This window comes from Talpa occidentalis, unplaced genomic scaffold, assembly GCF_014898055.3.
Source record: "Talpa occidentalis isolate TD23 unplaced genomic scaffold, MPIMG_talOcc4v2.1 talOcc4.17, whole genome shotgun sequence".
NCBI classification, from domain to species: Eukaryota; Metazoa; Chordata; class Mammalia; order Eulipotyphla; family Talpidae; genus Talpa; species Talpa occidentalis.
Window position 1 is genome coordinate 51848514 of NW_023601754.1, and position 16896 is coordinate 51865409.

Here is a 16896-nt window from a genome sequence, read left to right on the forward strand (position 1 = left end):
CCAGGTCCCCTGTCGTGTAGCGCGGGCAGCGAGCGGGAGGACTTGCCCGGCAGCACCTGCCCTGCACACTCCCCTGCGTGACGTTACCCCCTGCCCTTGGCAGGCAGTGCCCCACTGTCCTGGGCAGCGTGGCCCACACAGCGGGGGGCACAGTCGTGGGGCACAGTCGTGGGCTCCCGTGTTCAAAGTGCCACCCCTGGAGCCAGAGACCATCTCAAAGGGCCGTGGGAATATCCTCCAGGGCTGCGGCTGTGCCAGCCTGGGCCCGCGCTCCCTGCTAGGGCTGGCCCAGTCTCCCGCAGCAGCCAGGCCCGCGGGCCGGCAGGCGAGCAGAAGGGGACACCGTGGGGCTCAGCCTGCCTCGCTTGGGGCACACTCAGGACTGCCCCTCCTTGGACAGGAGCAGCGCCCTGTGACCCTGGGGGGAGGGGGGTTGCCAGCCCCGAGTCCGTCTGCTCCTCCCCCCCAACCTTCTATGCCGCGAGAGTGGCCAGCAAGACGGACGTGCGGGCTGGCGGGGGCTTCGGGAAGGCCTTTTTTTTTTTTAAGATTATTTATGAATACAAGAGCTGGGGTACAGGCCAGAGGTGCGGGGGGTGAGTGAGAGACAGAGCGGGGTGCAGCACAGGCAGACTGACCGACGCACACTGCTGAGGGGAGCAGCGGGGAGACAGGAGAGTCTGCTGCGCCCTGTGGGTTGCTCCCTGGCCGGCCGGGGATTGAACCGCGGACGGCTTCACAGTGCTGTGCCAACCCCTCGCGCCACCAGGGAGGCCCTCCGGGAAGTCCTTTTTGTCCCTCCTCATCCCTACCCCGGCCCGTTATCCTAGGTCCTGCCAAGAACAGGGAAATGGGCCTCCCTGGGTGCAGGGGTCAGTCTCTGCACTGTGAAGCTGGACCAGCCTCTGTGTCTGAGTCCATCCCCGGCCAGGGAGTGACCCCCAGGGCGCGGCAGACCCCACCTGTCTCCCCGCTGCTCCCCTCGGCAGTGTGTCTCAGTGGATCTGCCTGTGCTGCTCCCCGCTCTGTCTCTGGGGAGTCCTCTCACCCGCACCTCTGGCCCGCACCCAGCTCTTGTGTGCATCAATAAATAAATCTTCAAAAAAAACAACCCAGGGAAGTGAGGCAGGAGTGCACGCGGCACGCTGGTCCACGGAGCGGGAAACTAGAACTCGGGTTCCAGCTGAACCTCCGGAAGCGCCACAGCCGCCCCCAACTCCCTCCCATCTCCGGTTGAACACCCCCCCCACCCCCCCGGCCACGTCACTGTTTCGATTCCAGGTTTCTGTTACTTGAAGCACAAGAGGACGCCCTGGTGGCTCGCCCGTCACGAGGCATCTCCGCCTCTGGCGCCCGCGGCGTGGCTGTCCCCTGGCTCGCGCGCACGCGTCTGGGCCTTCCGAGCGGCCACACCTCGAGTCTCAGCGGCCAGGGAGGCCCCCGAGGGCCGTGTGAGTCCCCCGGGCCGGCGCGTCTTCCTTCAGCGTCTCGAGTGTCGCCGGGTGCTGGGTCTGTGCCGCTGCCGAGGCAGCACCGACACACCTGCGGCCTTCGGGGGCCGGCGCGTGGCCGCACAGAGCGCGCGTGAGCCTGGGCGGCCGGCGGGGGCAGGCGGGCAGCCCCGCTGGAGCACATGCGCCGCTCCAGGCCTCCTGGTCAGTGGGAAGGGGGCGTTTGCTGGGTAGCAACCGTGGACGTGGTCCAGGAAGGACACCACATCTGGCAGAGCAGCTGACTGGCATCCCCACCCTTGAAACTTGAGTGGCCCACGCACGCCCCCTGCCCGCTACACAGACGGGGCGGGCCACTGGGGGGTGGCGGAAGCCCCCTCTCACCTCTGGGGCGCTGACGGCGGGGCTGGCCTCAGGACCTCTCCAGCCACGAGGCTCTGCTTCGGGTTGCCTGCGCCCCACCCTTCCTTCCTGCCATTGTCCACCCGTCCACCCGTCCACCCCCCTGCTCCACCAGCCTCCACCAGCCTCCACCCTCCACCCACGCGCCGCCCACGCAGACGCGGCCGAGGCGCGCCCCCACGCTGCCCCACGAACCCACAGATTAGCAGGCGTCCTCAACGAGAAAGAGGGAGCCAGCCAGGCAGGGCGGCAGAGTGCCCCGGGGAGCAGCAACACCGAGAGTGGGGGGTTGGGCAAAGGTGTGCCCCGTTTCCCAGAAATCCTATGTTGAAGCCACCAGCCCTCGGGCCCCATTTTCGGGTGGTGGTAGGTAAGATCAGGACCTAGGGGAGGGGTTGAGGCGACCATGAGGGCGTCCAGTAAAGGGGCATTTGGGCACAGAGTGGCGCACAGGCTGGGGTGTGGAGAGGCCGGGCGAGACAGTCACACCCCGTCACCAGGCAGCGTCCCCACGGCCTCAGCGGAGCCGGCCGCTCGGCCTGCCCGACCTGGCAGGTGTGCCCGGGGCTCTGGCCAGGCGGCAGCCGGGAGGCATCGGGCCAGGTCTCTGCAGCAGGCCGGCGGGGACCGTGCCTGTGCCCACTTCCACCTGGCCCTCCCGGGAAGTCCTCCTCGTCCTCCCCATGCCCCTGCCCGAGGCCACAGTGACCGTGGCGACCCAGCCAGAGCTCTGCCGCTGAGACTGCGCGCAGGGTGCCGCGGGCCCAGCTCCTGCCGGAGGAACGTGCCTCCAGGCGCGGCCGGTGCTTTCCTTCCGGTCCCCCGTGGCTGTCCACACCCGTGGCTGTCCATGCGGGAGGGAGACCGAGATGCCTGTGGGTGGCGCCCAGGAGGGGGTGGGGTCCTCGCCCCGTGCTGCTCACGCTCCTGCCCGCTTGTCGCCAAGGGGCCAGCCTGCCGGGCCTTCCGGTGTGCCCAGGACATCACGCGGGCGCGACGCCGCGCCAGCGCTGGCCGCAGGGGCCCAGACCACTTGGGGGACCATGTGTCAGCAAGGACACAGCCGCTGCCCGCCCAGAGGGACCTGAGGGGAGCCAGGTGTGGGCGGGGCCGGCCTGCCGGGAGCACTCCCTCCTGGCTGCCCCTGCGGGTCTGGCTGGGGCCCCAGGGCTGCACCTGACGCTCCAGGGACCCTGAAGGGCGCCCGTGGGAAGCCCCGAACCAGATGGCCCAGGGCGTTTCCTGCTGTCCAGGGTGGCTGCGGCCCGTCCGGCCACACTGCGCTCTGCCTGGCTCCTAGGGAGGGCGGTGGGCAGCGCTGGCACGGGAGAGGTCTGAGGGGCGTCTCCCCACATGTGAGTGCCCTGCCCCCGCCGCAGCCCAGCTGGCTGTGGGAGCCCTGACCGGGCCTGGAGCGGCCCCTCGGGGAGCAGGGCCTCTGGGGGCAGAGGGGGTGTGGGCGCGAGCAGGTGCGGACCCCTGAGCACAGAGGGGCACGTCTGCTCAGGGTGGGGGCCCGGGAGGCCAGCCTGGCGGGAGGGGCTCCTTCCAGGCCTGGGCGGGCGGGGCGGCCATCAGTGAGGGGGCCGCTCCCCGTGGGGGCTCCTGCTCCGGCAGGGGCAGTGGGGGCGCTGGGGGCAGGCTGGAGGGCGGGGTGCCGGGGAGCCCAGCGCCCCGCAGGGGCCTCCCGGCTTGGCATTTCCGGGTCTGAAGGTCAAGGGTGAAATCTGGCGGCAGATGCGGATGGGGCGACAGACGCCCGGCCCCCCCAGTCCCCCCAGCCCCCCCAGGCTCCCCCAGCCCCCCCAGCCCCCCAGCCCCCCCCAGTCCCCGCCAGTCTCCCGAGCGGGGCGCCGAGCAGGGGGCGAGGCGAGGCGGGCTCCGGGGGCGGGGGGTGCTGCGGGCTGAGGGGCCGGGTCCAGCGGCGCGGGGTCCCCCTGCGGGAGGGGCGGGCGACCCCTCCTCGCGCCGGCAGCAGGCGGGGCTGCCGCGGGGCTCTGGGTCCGCGGCGTCCGGGTGCGCGGGCGGGGGTCCGGGCGGGGGTCCGGGCTGGGGGGCGGCGGGCGGGGCGGGGGTCCGGGCGGGGGTCGGGCGGGGGGGGGGGCGGGGGCCCGGGCTGGGGGGCGGCGGGCGGGGCGGGGGTCCGGGCGGGGGTCCGGGCGGGGGGGGGGGGGCGGGGGCCCGGGCTGGGGGGCGGCGGGCGGGGCGGGGGTCCGGGCGGGGGTCCGGGCGGGGGGGGGGGGCGGGGGCCCGGGCTGGGGGGCGGCGGGCGGGGCGGGGGTCCGGGCGGGGGCGCGGCGGGGCGCGGAGCTGAGGGTGCGGGGCGCCGCCGGCCCGGGGAGCGGGCGCGGCCCTTGCTGGCGTGAGATCCCCGCGGGCAGCAGGGCGCACCCACCGCGCCCCGCGTCCCGGCCCTCGGATCGGGGGGCTGGCCCGGCTGCGCGCGCCGGAAGCCCCGAGGGGCGCCCTGCGATGGGCTTGGGGGGCCGAGGCCGGGGCCGGGCTGCTCTGGGCGCCCCTGCATCCATCCGGGCCCCGGAACCGGCCCCCCGCCCCCCGCCCCGCAGCCCCTCAGCGGCCGGCGGGGCCCCAGGCCGGGGGCGGGCGGGGCGGGGCGGGGCGGGCAGCCGCCCGCGGGACAGGTGAGGGCGCGGGGGGCCGCTCCACCCCGTCCCGCTCCCGGCGCCCAAGCCCCTCCCGGGGCTGGCGTGGGGGGCCTCCCCGCGGGGCCTGGGCGGGGCGGGAGCGCGGGGCCGCCGCGGGGGGGGGGGCGGCCCTGGGCGTCTCCTTCGCCCCGGTCGGCCGCGGGCTGAGCCCCGCAGGACGAGGTTGTCCAGCCCGGGGCCAGGTGCCGGCCCCCGCGGCCAGCGGGAGGAGGAGGGGCGGCCCGGGCAGGAAGAGGGGCGCCGGCCTCAGCGCGCCCGGGCGGGGGCCGGGCCTGGCCGGCGGCTCCACGAGGCGAGGCCGGCAACGCGCGGGCCCGGGCCCCCTGCTGCCCGCCGGCTCCCCCTGGGTGCGCGGAGCCCCGCGGCTCTCAGCAGCCTCCGGGAAGGCGTGTCCGGCAGGGGAGCCCCCGCTGCGGGCGGCCGAGGACCGTGGGGGAGCCGGCCCCTCCCTGCTGTCCCCGCAGCCCCCGACTGGGGGCAGCCCGAGGGGCACCCGTGGCCAGCGCAGCCCGGAATGGGCTCTGCCTGCCCCTCGGCTTCGGGGGGCTCCCCCGGGCGCTTCTCTGGCCCCAGCCCCTCCCTGCGCCCTCCCCCACCTCCACTCCCCACTTGGTTATTTACAGCGAGGTCTGGGGCCACGGGGCCACCCAGGCCCAGGCCGCCACCTGCCTGCGGGAAGGGTGGCCGCAGGTGTGTGTCTGTCCTCGCGGGGCTGGGGGGCTCAGCGCTCGCCTCCTTCAAGCAGGGAGGGGGTGGGTGGGCACCTCCAGGAACCCCGCTGGGCCGCCCCGCCCTGGGGCGAGGACGAGTTCCACCATGGGGGACGCTGGCAGCACCCCTGGGCCCCTGCAGGGTCCAGAATGAAGGCCCTGCTCACTTTGGGGGAGTCCTCTCCTCCCACCCCGCCCTCCCTGAGCGACTTCTGGGCCTCATCTGGTCCCCCCCTCCCCCAGCTTGTCAGTCCTCAGGGCCAGGCCTCTCCTTCAGCCTCAGGGCCTGTGAGAAGCTGGGGGCCCTTCCAGGACCCGCCCGGCTCAGGTGGGCAGGAAAGTGAGCCTGCCCCCCCAACTCTGCCCTCCTCCCTGGCACTGGGCCTAGAAAGGGGTGGGTTGGGGCCCTGGGCACCCTGGCTCTGAGCCTGTCTGCACGGAGCTCACCTGCTGAGCCCTCGCGGCACTAGCTGTGTGCCAGGACCCAGGGCCGGCCCGGGCGAGGGAGAGCGGGGCCCCGCGCAGCCTCCCGGGAGCAGCTGACTGTGCGCCCTCACCGCCGCCCTCCCGCAGCCTGCCTGCCCCACCTCTGTCCACCACCCACCCATCCCTCCAAACGCCCACCCACCCCAGCAGCCACCCCCCACCTGCGTCCCCTTAGCGCCCCACCCGCCCTCCCTGCAGGGGGCGGCTGACCCCAGCATTCTGGCTGGAGCAGGACTGCAAGCTGTGGGCCCCGAGGCATCTACCGCCAGTCAGCCTCCAGCTGGGTGAGGAGCCCGCCCCCGCCCCCCTTCCACAGCCCAGGTGACCCAGATAATCAGCTGGGCTGGCGCCCCTCCCCCTGCGCTGCGATTCCTGCTGCATGTTTTCATTTTCCCAATAAAGAGGCGCTCTCAGAACCCTAGTCAAGGCCGAACCCCAGTGCCCCCAGGGCCTGCTGTGATGAACACTCTTGGGGTTTTCACAGCCCCTGCTGGTTGTGCTGGGGGTGCAACTTGTACTCACAGCAAGAACCACAAGGGCTGGGCCTCCCTGGGGGCGCAGGGGTTCAGTCTCAGTTCTATCAAGCCGTAGGCAGGCTCTGCAGCACAAGTTCGGACCCCGGCCAGGGAGCTGCCCACAGGGCGCAGCAGACCCCTCCCGTCTCCCTGCTGCCCCCCTCAGCAGTGTGTTTCAGTGGATCCACCTGTTCTGCTCCCCACTCTCTCTGGGGAGTCCTCTCACCCCCACACCTCTGGCCTGCACCCCAGTTCTTATATGCATAAATAAATAAATCTTAAAAAAAAAAAGACCCAAGGGCTGATGTGGCCACATGGGCCACGGTCGGTGGGGCTTCTGGGGGCTCCCGCAGACAGTGCAGCCCAGCCGAGTGCCCCAGGCATTGAAGTGAAACAGCCTCCCCCCCCCACCAAGCGCAACCCCCCAGCTGGGGTCTGGGGGTGTAGGTGGGGGGTTAGCTGCCCGGCCCTCAGCTCTGGCCTCCTCCCGGGACTGTCGAGGTTGACGTAGGGCTTGGGGGTCTCATGTTGCCCAGGGCCCGAGGCCAAGGCCCTCCGCCGCGCGTCACCGGTGCTGCCCCCAGCAGTGGCTGGGAGGCTGGGGTGCTGCGGAGATGCCACCAGCCTCCTCCCAGTCCTGGATCCGCTGACTCGGAGGGGCTGCCAGAGTTATAAATAGATGTTCCTGAGCTAAAAATAGCCTGGCTCCAGATAGACCCTGCTCCCCGCTCAGCCGCTTAAGGATGCAGGCTCAAGGCGCCCACTCCCCCGGGGAGGGCCGGTGGCCCGTGCGCTCCCCACCAGGCCCAGCGCAGGCCCTGGGCAGCCTCCTGCCCTGGGTGGGGGGCAGACCCTGCAGGCCTCATACTGGACGGGACGGTGGGGGGCATCAGGGCTGCGTCTGTGGGAGCTGGCGTCCGGAAAGCACCAGGCGATGACAGCACCGCTTAGTCTGGGGATGCTGGGGCCCTCGTCATGGTGACCTGAGACTCTCAGCCACCAGGAAACTACTACGGCTCAGACCCCGTGGAAGGCCGCGGAGAACACCCCTCCCTGGCAGGGCTACCTGCGCGCCCTGCAGCCCCAGTCCGCCGGGGCGCCTGTGCCTTTGCTCCGTCCAAGCCAGGCCCGGGCCTGGGCCAGAGTGGCATCTAAGAGCCAGCCGCAGAGAGGCTGCCAGCCCCTGCTCTACTGCATAGATGCTGCTGCATGTGCACACGCATGTGCGGCGCTCACACACCAGGCCTGCCGGAGCCTGGGGCCATTCCAGCACGTGCTCCCTCCCGCCAAGGGCTGGCGGACCGAGGCTGGGCCGCGTCCATTCCCGAGGTCCAGGCTGTGACTTTGCCAGTCCAAGACAGCAGAGGCACGTGGGGGACCTGCACCCCGCCCCACCTGGCCTGTGGCTCAGCCCATCTGAGGGGCCAAGAGCCAGCCCTGGCACCCCCCAGGCCAACCCGTCCCCGACCAGCCCAAGAAAGATGCAGCCAGAGACGGGGAGAAAACACCATCTCGGGTTTATTACAACACGTTGCTTCCAAATACAAAAGGAGGCGGGACAGGTGGGGGCTGTGCGGGGGCTGCAGGGGCAGCAGGCGGCCGGGTCCGGCTGGACCGGGGCCGCACGGGCCCTGCCCTCTCCTTCGCTGGACTTTCCAGCAAATAATAGGAGGGGGCTGGGTCCATTCTGGGGATGACCCCCAATGCCAGGGCACTGGCCTGGCGGGAGGGGCAGGAGGGGACAGTGGGTGCAAGTGGTCCCGGTCCCCCAGCGCAGAAAAGGCCAAACCAGGGCCTCTGCCCCATCTCAGCAGCTCGCTTTGGGTGGGCCCCCCACACTCCAGGACAGAAGCCACGTGAGGTGCCGGCAGCCCTGAGGAGGGGGGAGGGCGTGCGACCTGCCTGCAGAGTTCTGGGGCCCAGCCAGCGGCCCCGACCGTCTCCTGGACAGCATGAGGTGGGGGCGGAGGCGGGAGCAGTGCATCCTCCACACCTAGGGTCACCTCCGAAACCCAACAAGACAGACAGGAGGCAGATTTACATAATCAATAATAATAATAATAATAATAATAATTAACCAATAATAAATACTTAAACCTCTAATCCATAGATTGCAAATACAACAATGATAGCTTATTTTCTGGGCAACAGGGTCAGGACAGAAGGGGCGGAGCAGGACTTTGCTTAAAGGAGGGTTGACAGGGACAGAAGATTGTGGAGGAAAAAAACAGAGAGAAGAACCAGACCCAGGCGCTGGGGCAGCCCCCACTCCCGGCCGCCCCATGACTCAGTCCTGGGCACCCCAGATGCCAAGCCCGAGCTCTTCGGAGGGGACGGTCCCCCGGCCTCTGGGCAGCTAAGCTGGACACCTACCTTCTCCCGCTGCCAAAGGCTCGGTGGTCCGGGGCAGTGGGGGCAGCTGAGGCTTTCCTCCTGCTCGCCACGCCCAGCAGGGCCGGCCGCGCCCGGAGTGGGGACTATCGCCTTAAGGATGCGGGGAGACTCCGAGGAGGGAGTTCCCCTGGGAAAGAGGTGTGGGGGGGACTCTCCTAGGAGACCCCATGGGGGGCAGAGACATGGGGGCACCTGCAGGGTCTGCTCATGTCAGGGTCTCCCTCCGCCTGGAGGAGGCTCTCCCGGAGCTAAGGCCCTGGAAGCAAAAGGGTGAGGGCTTCCGCCCCCGGCCCTGCAAAGAGCGCCCCTCCCGGAAGCCCCTGGGCCTGAGGACCGGGCCTGAGTTCCAACCTGCGCGGGCGCGGGAGACCTGGACGAGGGGTCACCCCAGCTGCGCCGGCCGGGGTGGGGGCTGCAGGCGGGCTGGGCCCCAGGGCGCCCACACGGTGGGGCCAGGCGGGGTTCCATCCCAGCTCGGCGCGGGCCCTCCCGAGGCCTACCCTGTTCTACACCCAGCCGGGACCGCCTGGGCAGCCCGGCGGCTGCGCCCCACCACACCCCGGCTGGGGGGACACGCCCGTGGGGCCCGGACAGGAGCAGGGGGGTGGGGGGGCGGCTCAGCTTGTGGCAAAGGATTTTTTTCCTTTTTCTCCTTTTTCTTATGTAAAAAGTGCAGGAAAGCCGGGCAGCCTCTGCGCAGCCCTCAGCAGTGCTTCCTGGGGGCGGGGCCCCCCAGGCCTGGCGCCCCAGCCTGAGACTGGAGGCGGCCTCGGCCGCGTATTGCTTAGACTCGGGTCGGCTGCGGCCGCGGGGTGGGGGCGAGGGCGGCCCCGCCGCGGCCTCGATAAATACAAAACCGGGTCTGCTCCTGGGGAGCCTCGCGGCGGGGCGCGCCCTCTGGGCCGCGGGGCGGGGGGTGGGGGGGGTCCCCGGGCCGGGCGTCAGGACACGCGGATGGCCTCGGCGCCCGCCGGCGCGCCCAGCCCGGCCCGCTCCTCGCCGCCCGCGCGCCCCTCCTCGAACTCCCGCTGGCAGCGGCGCTGCAGCTGCGTCTCCGGGGCCGGCCCGTCGGGCCAGCCGGGCCGCGCGTCCAGGGCCTCGGCCCGCAGCGCCTCCCGCCGCCGCCGCGCGCCGCCCGCCCGGCCGAGGGGTGCGAGCCGCGCGCCCCCCGCGTCCTGCGCGCCGCCCGGGCCCTGCGCGCCCTCGGGGCTGCAGCTCCAGGGGCCGTCGGGCGAGGGCGTGCCCGGGGAGTCCAGCGGCGGCGCCCAGGCCCCGGGGCCGGCGGGCTGGCCCGGGCCGGGCAGCGCGGGCGCCGACAGGGCCGAGAGGCCGTGCCGCGGAGTCTGCCGCGCGGCGTCGGCGAGGTTCAGGCCCGGGCCGGGCGCCGGGGCGCGCGCGGGGGAGCCGGCGGGAGGCCGGGGCCGCCGGCGGAGCCGCGGCCGGGTCTGGGTCTCCGGGGCCGCCTCGGGGCTGTCGGCGCCGGGCGAGGGCAGGCCCACCGCGCCCCCCGAAGGGCTGTCCAGCTTGCAGAGCTTGGGCGCCTCGGCCGGGTCGGGGGCGCCGGGGTCGTGGGGCTGCCGGCTGGGCGCGTAGGCCGACTTGATGTCCAGGGAGAAGGAGCGCTTGAGGCGGTTGGTGTCCTGGAGGCGGTCGGAGGACAGGTGCAGGCCGCGCAGGCCCTGCTGCAGCGCGCTGGTGGCCGGGGCGGGGGCCGGGGCCGGGGCCTCCCCGCCCGCGCTGGCCGCGGTGGCCGCCGAGCTCCCGGTGGCGGCGCTCTCTGAGGTAGGTGGTGGCAGGGGTGGCAGTGGGGCCGCGGGGCCCAGGAGGGGCTCGGGGGTTCCGGGGCGGGGGCCGCCCTCGCCCTGCAGGGCGGCCAGCAGCTTCAGGCTGCGCTCGTACTCCAGCAGCTGGCCCAGGAAGTTGAAGTTGGGCGAGATGGACGGGCGCCGGTCCTTCACGAACCTGGGGACAGGCAGCTCGGTCGGACTGGGCGTCCCCTGGCCCCGGCCGCCCGCCGCGCCCACCGGCCGCCCTGGGCGCGCGGGGCGGGGGCAGGGCTCCCCCGGCTGGGGGGCGGGGACGCCCACCTGTAGGCGTCGTCGGAGGACATGCCCATGGTCTTCATGATGTAGGCGATGGCGATGGTGGCGGAGCGGGAGATGCCGGCCAGACAGTGGACGATGACCTGGCAGCTGGACAGCTTGGCTTTATCTAGGGGCGGGCGTGGGCCGGGTGAGGGCTGCTGCTGCCCACGGTCCCGCTCGGGGCGCAGCGGCCCCCGCGCCAGCCCTCCCCGCCTCTCCCCCCACGCGCCCGCCCGCTCACCGATGAACTCGATGGACCTGTCCAGCCAGGGCAGCAGCTTCTCACAGTAGCTGTCGTTGATGGGGACGCGCATGAAGCGGCTCTCGCAGATGAAGTCCGGCTTGGGGCAGGAGTTGCTGGCGTTGAGGACGTAGCTTATGCCGTTCCGTGTCATCAGGTCCTGGGGCAGGAGTGGGGTGGGCAGGGGGCAGGGACAGGAGGTTGGGGGGGGCCGGAGCCCCGCCCCGGCTCCCCACAGAAGGCTGCTGGGGGGGGGGCCGGGCCCCGCCCACCGCCCGTGGTCGGTCGCTCCCAGGAATTTCACATCCCTGGGTGGCGGCTCACCCTGTTCCCTAGTCACCATTTTTACAACAGGGGATTCTTTCAGGCTGGCCAGGGGCCCAGTGACATCACCCTCCTGGCATGTGCTCCAGGCGCAGGCAGGGCGCCCTCCTCCCCCGGGGCCTGCCGGCCCTGCCCCCAGCCGGCTCTGCCCAGGGCCCCGCCGCCCCCCACCTGCCCCCAGCCCGCACACACCTTGTTCAGGACATCCTTCTGCGAGCCCAGGTACAGGTGCGGCAGGATGCGCGTGAGGCCCACGCTGGGCGCGGGCAGGCAGGGCTGGGAGAGGCTCATGGGCAGCAGGGCAGCGGGCTTGCCCTCGCAGAGGCCAGGGAAGCAGGAGGAGAAGGTGGCGAAGCCCCCTGCAGAGGGAGCACAGGACAGGCACGGTGGGTGGCGGGGGCAGGCGGGGACCCTGGGCTCCCTCCGGGGGGCCACCCTACCCCACCCAGCCTGCTGCCGGCTGGAGCCTCTGCCTGCACAGCGGGCGGTGGGGGCCGGCGCTCTGCCTTTCCGGCCTGCACCACACCCACAGCCCGCCGGCTAATTAGGGGCCAGCCCCAGGACGCTGCTGCGATGCCCATAAACCTGGGCTCCAGGTCGCCAGCCAGCACGGCCACGTATAGGCCCGGCTCGGGGCCCGGGGGCTCCTGCCATGACCACAAGGCCTGGGAGCAGCGTCCCCCACACGTGGCTGGCCAGGCCGCCTCTCCCGGATGGGCCAGCCCTCCCCGCCTAGGGGCCGGCCCGCACGGGCTTCTGAGGGCCCCCCCCGACATGACGTCATCCTGGAACCGGCGTGGCCGGCAGGGCACAGTGCTGTGTGAGGCCAGGCCCGCCGGCAGAAGATGGAGGTGCAGAGGGGCCGCACTGGGGGGCCCTGGGGCGGGGTGCATGGGCACGTGGCGGGCATGTGGTTGCTGCCTCCCCACAGCCAAGGCCACGGCCACAGGTGGACACAGGGCCACCTCCCGCCAGGCGGGCCTCAGGCCGAATCTCGCTGGAGAGCGACTACCTGCAGAGCTGGGCCTCAGCTGCGGTGTCCTCACCCTGCCCGCCACGCGGCCCCGGGAATTCCCTGTGCAGCCGGGGGACAACGGGCTGCCGGGGTCACCTCTGACCCCCTGGCGCCCAGTGGCTGCCGGCCCTCCATAGGGCCGCCTAGCAGCACCTGGGGCTGGCCACCTTGGGGGCACAAGTCCCCCTGCAGAGTCCCCGCCCAAGCCTGGGGGCTGCTGCTCCCCAGTGGGTCTCTGGGTCCACAGACAACTGAGCCCCACATAGGCGGCTGAGGAAAGAGACAGGGGCTCAGGCCAGCCCAGGCCTGCTCCCCCGCCCCAGGTCTGCCGAGCAGGCTGCGCTGGGACCTGGTGCTTCCTGGGGGCCTCGGTCTCCAGCCCCGGCCTGCCCAGCGGCCAGCCTGCGCAGATCCCAAGCAGAACGCTGTGGTGTGCACGCCCCGCCCCACAGAGGCTTGGCACCGGGGCCACAGAAGAGGGGCCCTCTGGGCTGGGCACAAGCCTTGGAGAAGGGGAACCAGCTTTTGGGGCAGGGAGGGGCCAAGGCTGTGGCACCCCAAGGAGGCTTTGCTGGGCTTGGCCCATCCAGCCCACACAGGGCAGAGCCAGGGCTCTCCCGGCGGCCCCTGGGGGTAGCCCTGGGGAGCAGGGCCTGGGCCATCTCTCCAGAGCCCCCACCCAGGGGGCCCCCCCTTCCCAGGCCCTCTGCAGCGGCTAGCCATGGGGGCGGGGGCCCCTGACCGGAGCCCCTGGGCGGCAGCTCAGTCTGCACGGGCTCTAGAACCGCACGTCCTCTGGCGGGGGACCCCTGCCTCCAAGGTGCCCGAGAGGTGCCTCTGCTCAGGAAGGGCCCCCAGCCCTGCCTGCTCTGCATCTAGCGTCAGAGGGCACCCCTCTCTCCTCTGTCCAGACTCCACACAAGGGAGCGCTGGGGCCAGCAGAGCCCCCTCCACCCCTCGAGGGCAGCACCCTGCTCCCCCACTGTCCTCCAGTCCCCACCTCCCTGCTGGGCTTTGGGTCGGCGCGGACCACACCTGTCCCGCAGCAGGACCCCAGCGGTCAGGGGCTGCAGCCACTGGGCCCTTAAAGGCACAGGCTCCCCTCTGGCCGGCACCCCATAGTTGCTTGGCCCTGCAGTTGGGGGGCTCACAGCTGCCTGGGAGGGGCGCATTCCTCCCCTCCAGGTGCGTCGCCCTCATCTGGACTCTGCACCCCCAAGGAGGGGCCCATCTGTCCTCCCTGGGGGGAGCACCCCTCTCCTCACGTCACCCTGTCCTCGCAGGCTTGGGAAGAGCCATGTGGAGCGGGGAAGGTGCTCATTACTGGTGGGCGCTGTGGGCCAAGTCAGGAGGGGGCCGGAGTGGGCGCCCCAGGGCCCGGAGCTGGCAGTTAGGCCCAGAAGCGCCCTCCTCCCGCCCACCCCAGCCACGCCTGCCCTGCTGCGAGACAAAGCCGGGGCACAGGGCTTCGTGCCTGCCGGAGGGGCCCCACGCGGGCCTGCACGGCCAGGCAGGGAGCGTACCCTCTCCCGGCTCTGGTCAGAGGGCCTGCGCTCCTGGCTTCGGGACCCCGGGTTCACGCACACCCATCTCCCCCGGGCAGCTCAGCCCACGACCGACCCTGGTGGGTCGCGGTGCAGGCCCAGGGCGCAGGCCCAGGGCGCAGAGAGCGGGCGCCGGAGTGCACCCGCCGTGCTGCTGGTGGGAGTTCAGGCAGGTGCGCGGCCAAGGCCTGTTGTGCGTGCGCGCCCCCGCCACAGCCCCGCGCACAGACCAGGGCCCGGGGCACCGCTCATTGGCCTGGGCGGGAGGCAGCTCCAGGGCCCGAGACCCTGCCACCTTGGCTGGGAGGCTCCACAGATGCCCCCTCAGTCACCACCTGTGGGGAGGCTCTGCGGGTGCCTGGGGTGTCCCCGCCTCCAGGCTGGCTGGACTGGTTTTGGGGTGGGGAGCCGGGGGGAGCCTCTGCAGGCACCCCACACAGCAGCACCAGGGGCCCTCCCAGCAGGGCTGGATGCTGCCGAGTGAGGGACTCTGAGCGGTCGCTCTTGGCTTCCAGGGACACGTGTCCCCCGCCACCCCTGCACCTGCTCCTGGTGGGGTGGGTCCCATTGGAGGGTTCCTGAAATGTGAGGGCCCAGGCAGCGGGACAGTGGGCCCCAGTAGCCGAGACCCCCCCGTCCAGGCAGACGCTGGCCTGGGCCGGAGCCCAGCTCCTCCCAGCCCCTCAGCCCCATGACAGAGGCAGGACGCACCTGTGAGGATGGCCACGCTGTGGAAGCAGCCGTCCAGCTTGCTCAGCAGGATGGAGAGGAAGCTGTCCGCGGCCAGCACGCTGGCATCCCGTGTGCTCTGGTCATAGACCACCACGTCCTGCGGCTCCGTGGCCTCCACCTGGGGACCGTGAGGCCAGCGGTCAGGGTGAGGCCAGTGGTCACCCGCTCCCCACCCGTACCTGGACAGGACCGAGGACACTCCCTGGCCGCAGGGGTGGAACAGGCCCCAGGGGCCACACGGGCGCCCATTCAGGGACACTCCCAGGGCGGCCCTGGCAACAGACACTGCCCATCGCGGTGCCTCTGGCTGGGGCCCTTGCGCTCTGTGCCAGTGATGGGGAAACTGCAGGTGTCCAAGTGGGACGGGGGACCCCTCTACCGGCCAGATGTGCTGGCCCAGCCGGGCCCGGAGGCGCCCCGCCCCCCACACAGCCTCAGGCCAGCTGAGCGCCAGCCGGGGCGCTGATATCACCAGCAGCCGATGGCATCGCGCTCTGGCCCGGAGTCCTGCGGGGTGATTAATCACTGGGTTCCCCTCCTTGGAGGCTGTGGCTGCGGGAGCCAGTGCTGGCCTCGGGCAGGGGATACCCCCAAGGCGGATCCACCTGGGCCCTCTCGCATCCCAGCTCTTCGGGGGCAGAGCCTGGGCCTGAGACCATCCCGCAGTCTGTAGACGGCCTGGCACGCCACCCCCAGGTGCCACTGTCTGCCTGGGCACTGGCTAAATGGGCCCCGTAACTGGACTTGCTGCTCCCAGGAGCGGTGACAGGACCGTCCACAGTGGTGGCTGAGACATTCCTGGGGGCCAGAGAGCACTCTGGGTCACTCGCGACCCAAGAGGAGAGGCCGGGCCGGTGCCCTGACCGCCCTCTCCCGGGGAACCCTCCCTCGCCGAGGGTATGGCTGGCTGTCTGCCCCGCCCCGCCTTGCCCCGCCCCGCAGTAGCACCCACCGAGCCGCCGGCCGGGGAGCCCCAGGAGGGGCCAGGCCACATCCCTGCTTGGCGTGTGGAGACCTCCTGGGGGCTGGGTGAGGACCCCGACAGGGTAGAGGCATGGGAAGGAGCAGGTGTCAGCGAGGGCCCCCGGGGAGGGTGTTCCCGCCTCTCCAGTGGGGAGCAGAGGGGCAGGGCAGCCCACCAGGCCCCAGGGTGGGCTGGCCCAGGGCCTCGCGCCGGGCCGGGGTCGGGGCCTGCTGCGGGGCGGGCGGGGGCGTGTACCTTGGTGCGTGCGGCCGGCTGGACGAGCTCCGCGATGGTCACGGCGCCCTGCTGCAGCCTGCGCTTCACCAGCTTGGAGCAGCAGATGTTGACGGAGCTGAGCACGTGCCAGCTGTCGTACTCCACGAAGGGGCGGCTGTCGATGACCAGCGGCCCCCCGGGCCCGCCCCGCAGCAGGCTGGCCAGCTTCTTGGCATCCATCACCTTCCGAGGGAGCCGGTCTCCGGCCATGGTGGGGCAGTGGCGGCGGGGAGGGGGTGGCCCCTGGCGAGACGCGGCCTACAGCGCTGAGGGACTGGGCATGGCGCTAGACCTGCGGGCGGGGAGAGGGGTGCTGGTCAGCGCTGCTGCTGCCGCCCAGGCCGGGCCCTGCAGTGGGGACCCTGACCCCCGCCTGGGGCTGCCTCCCTCTGGGCCATCGGCGTCCCTTTGGCTCTTGAGTGAAGTCACCCCCATCTCAGGGGCAAGCCGGAGTGCGGCCCCTGAGCTGGAGGGCCGGTCACCTGCCCGCTACTGGGGACCGCAGAGCGAGCAGGCGCGGGTGGACGCACAGGCACCGCGGACCCTCCCTCGTTCTGGAACATGCCGCCCTTTCCCGGGGTCACGGACGTCCCCTCCTCAGGCCACTGACCGCCGCCTCTGGCCCCTCATAAGGTGGGCGGGAACCTGCCCTCCCCGCCAAGCCCCTGCCCCTCTCCCGCCACCCCCTCGCCCCGCAGAGCCCTGCCGTAAGCGGGTCATCCCGACTGCGGCGGGTGGACAGGGCACCACAGAGGGACAGTTGGTCAGGGCTGCCTCCCTATGTCCAGGGGCCCTGGAGCAGCGGCCAGGGCAGGGCCTGGGGGCGCGGGAGGCCCCCCCCACCCTGTGGGCCCTCGCAGGCCCTGCGCACTGGTAGCCGCCTGCCTGGCAGAGCCGCGTCCTGGTCGGTGCAGGCCCAGCTGGGGCCAGCTGCAGGCAGGGGGAGCTCAGCCCAAGGACCAGGGCCAGGGTGGGGGCCACACCTAGGGCTCTGGGCTGCTAGACCTGGCCCGACCTCCAGGGCCCTTGCGCGGAGGCTGGGGAATGAGCAGGGAAGCCTGAGCAAGCCCATGGGGGGTGGGGGGTGACCTC

General features: G+C 72.2%; 1 protein-coding gene across 1 annotated transcript; it reads right to left on the bottom strand.

Annotated features, from left to right (window-relative positions):
* Nucleotides 1–9564: 9564 nt before the first annotated feature.
* Nucleotides 9565–16055, bottom strand: DUSP8 (dual specificity phosphatase 8). The gene is made up of 6 exons (XM_037517355.1): nt 15784–16055; nt 14544–14682; nt 11466–11632; nt 10950–11109; nt 10712–10835; nt 9565–10586 (listed from the first exon to the last, which is right to left on the bottom strand). Exons 1-6 carry the CDS (start codon nt 16012–16014, stop codon nt 9566–9568), a joined length of 1842 nt encoding a protein of 613 aa, XP_037373252.1. The 5' UTR covers nt 16015–16055; the 3' UTR covers nt 9565.
* Nucleotides 16056–16896: the final 841 nt, after the last annotated feature.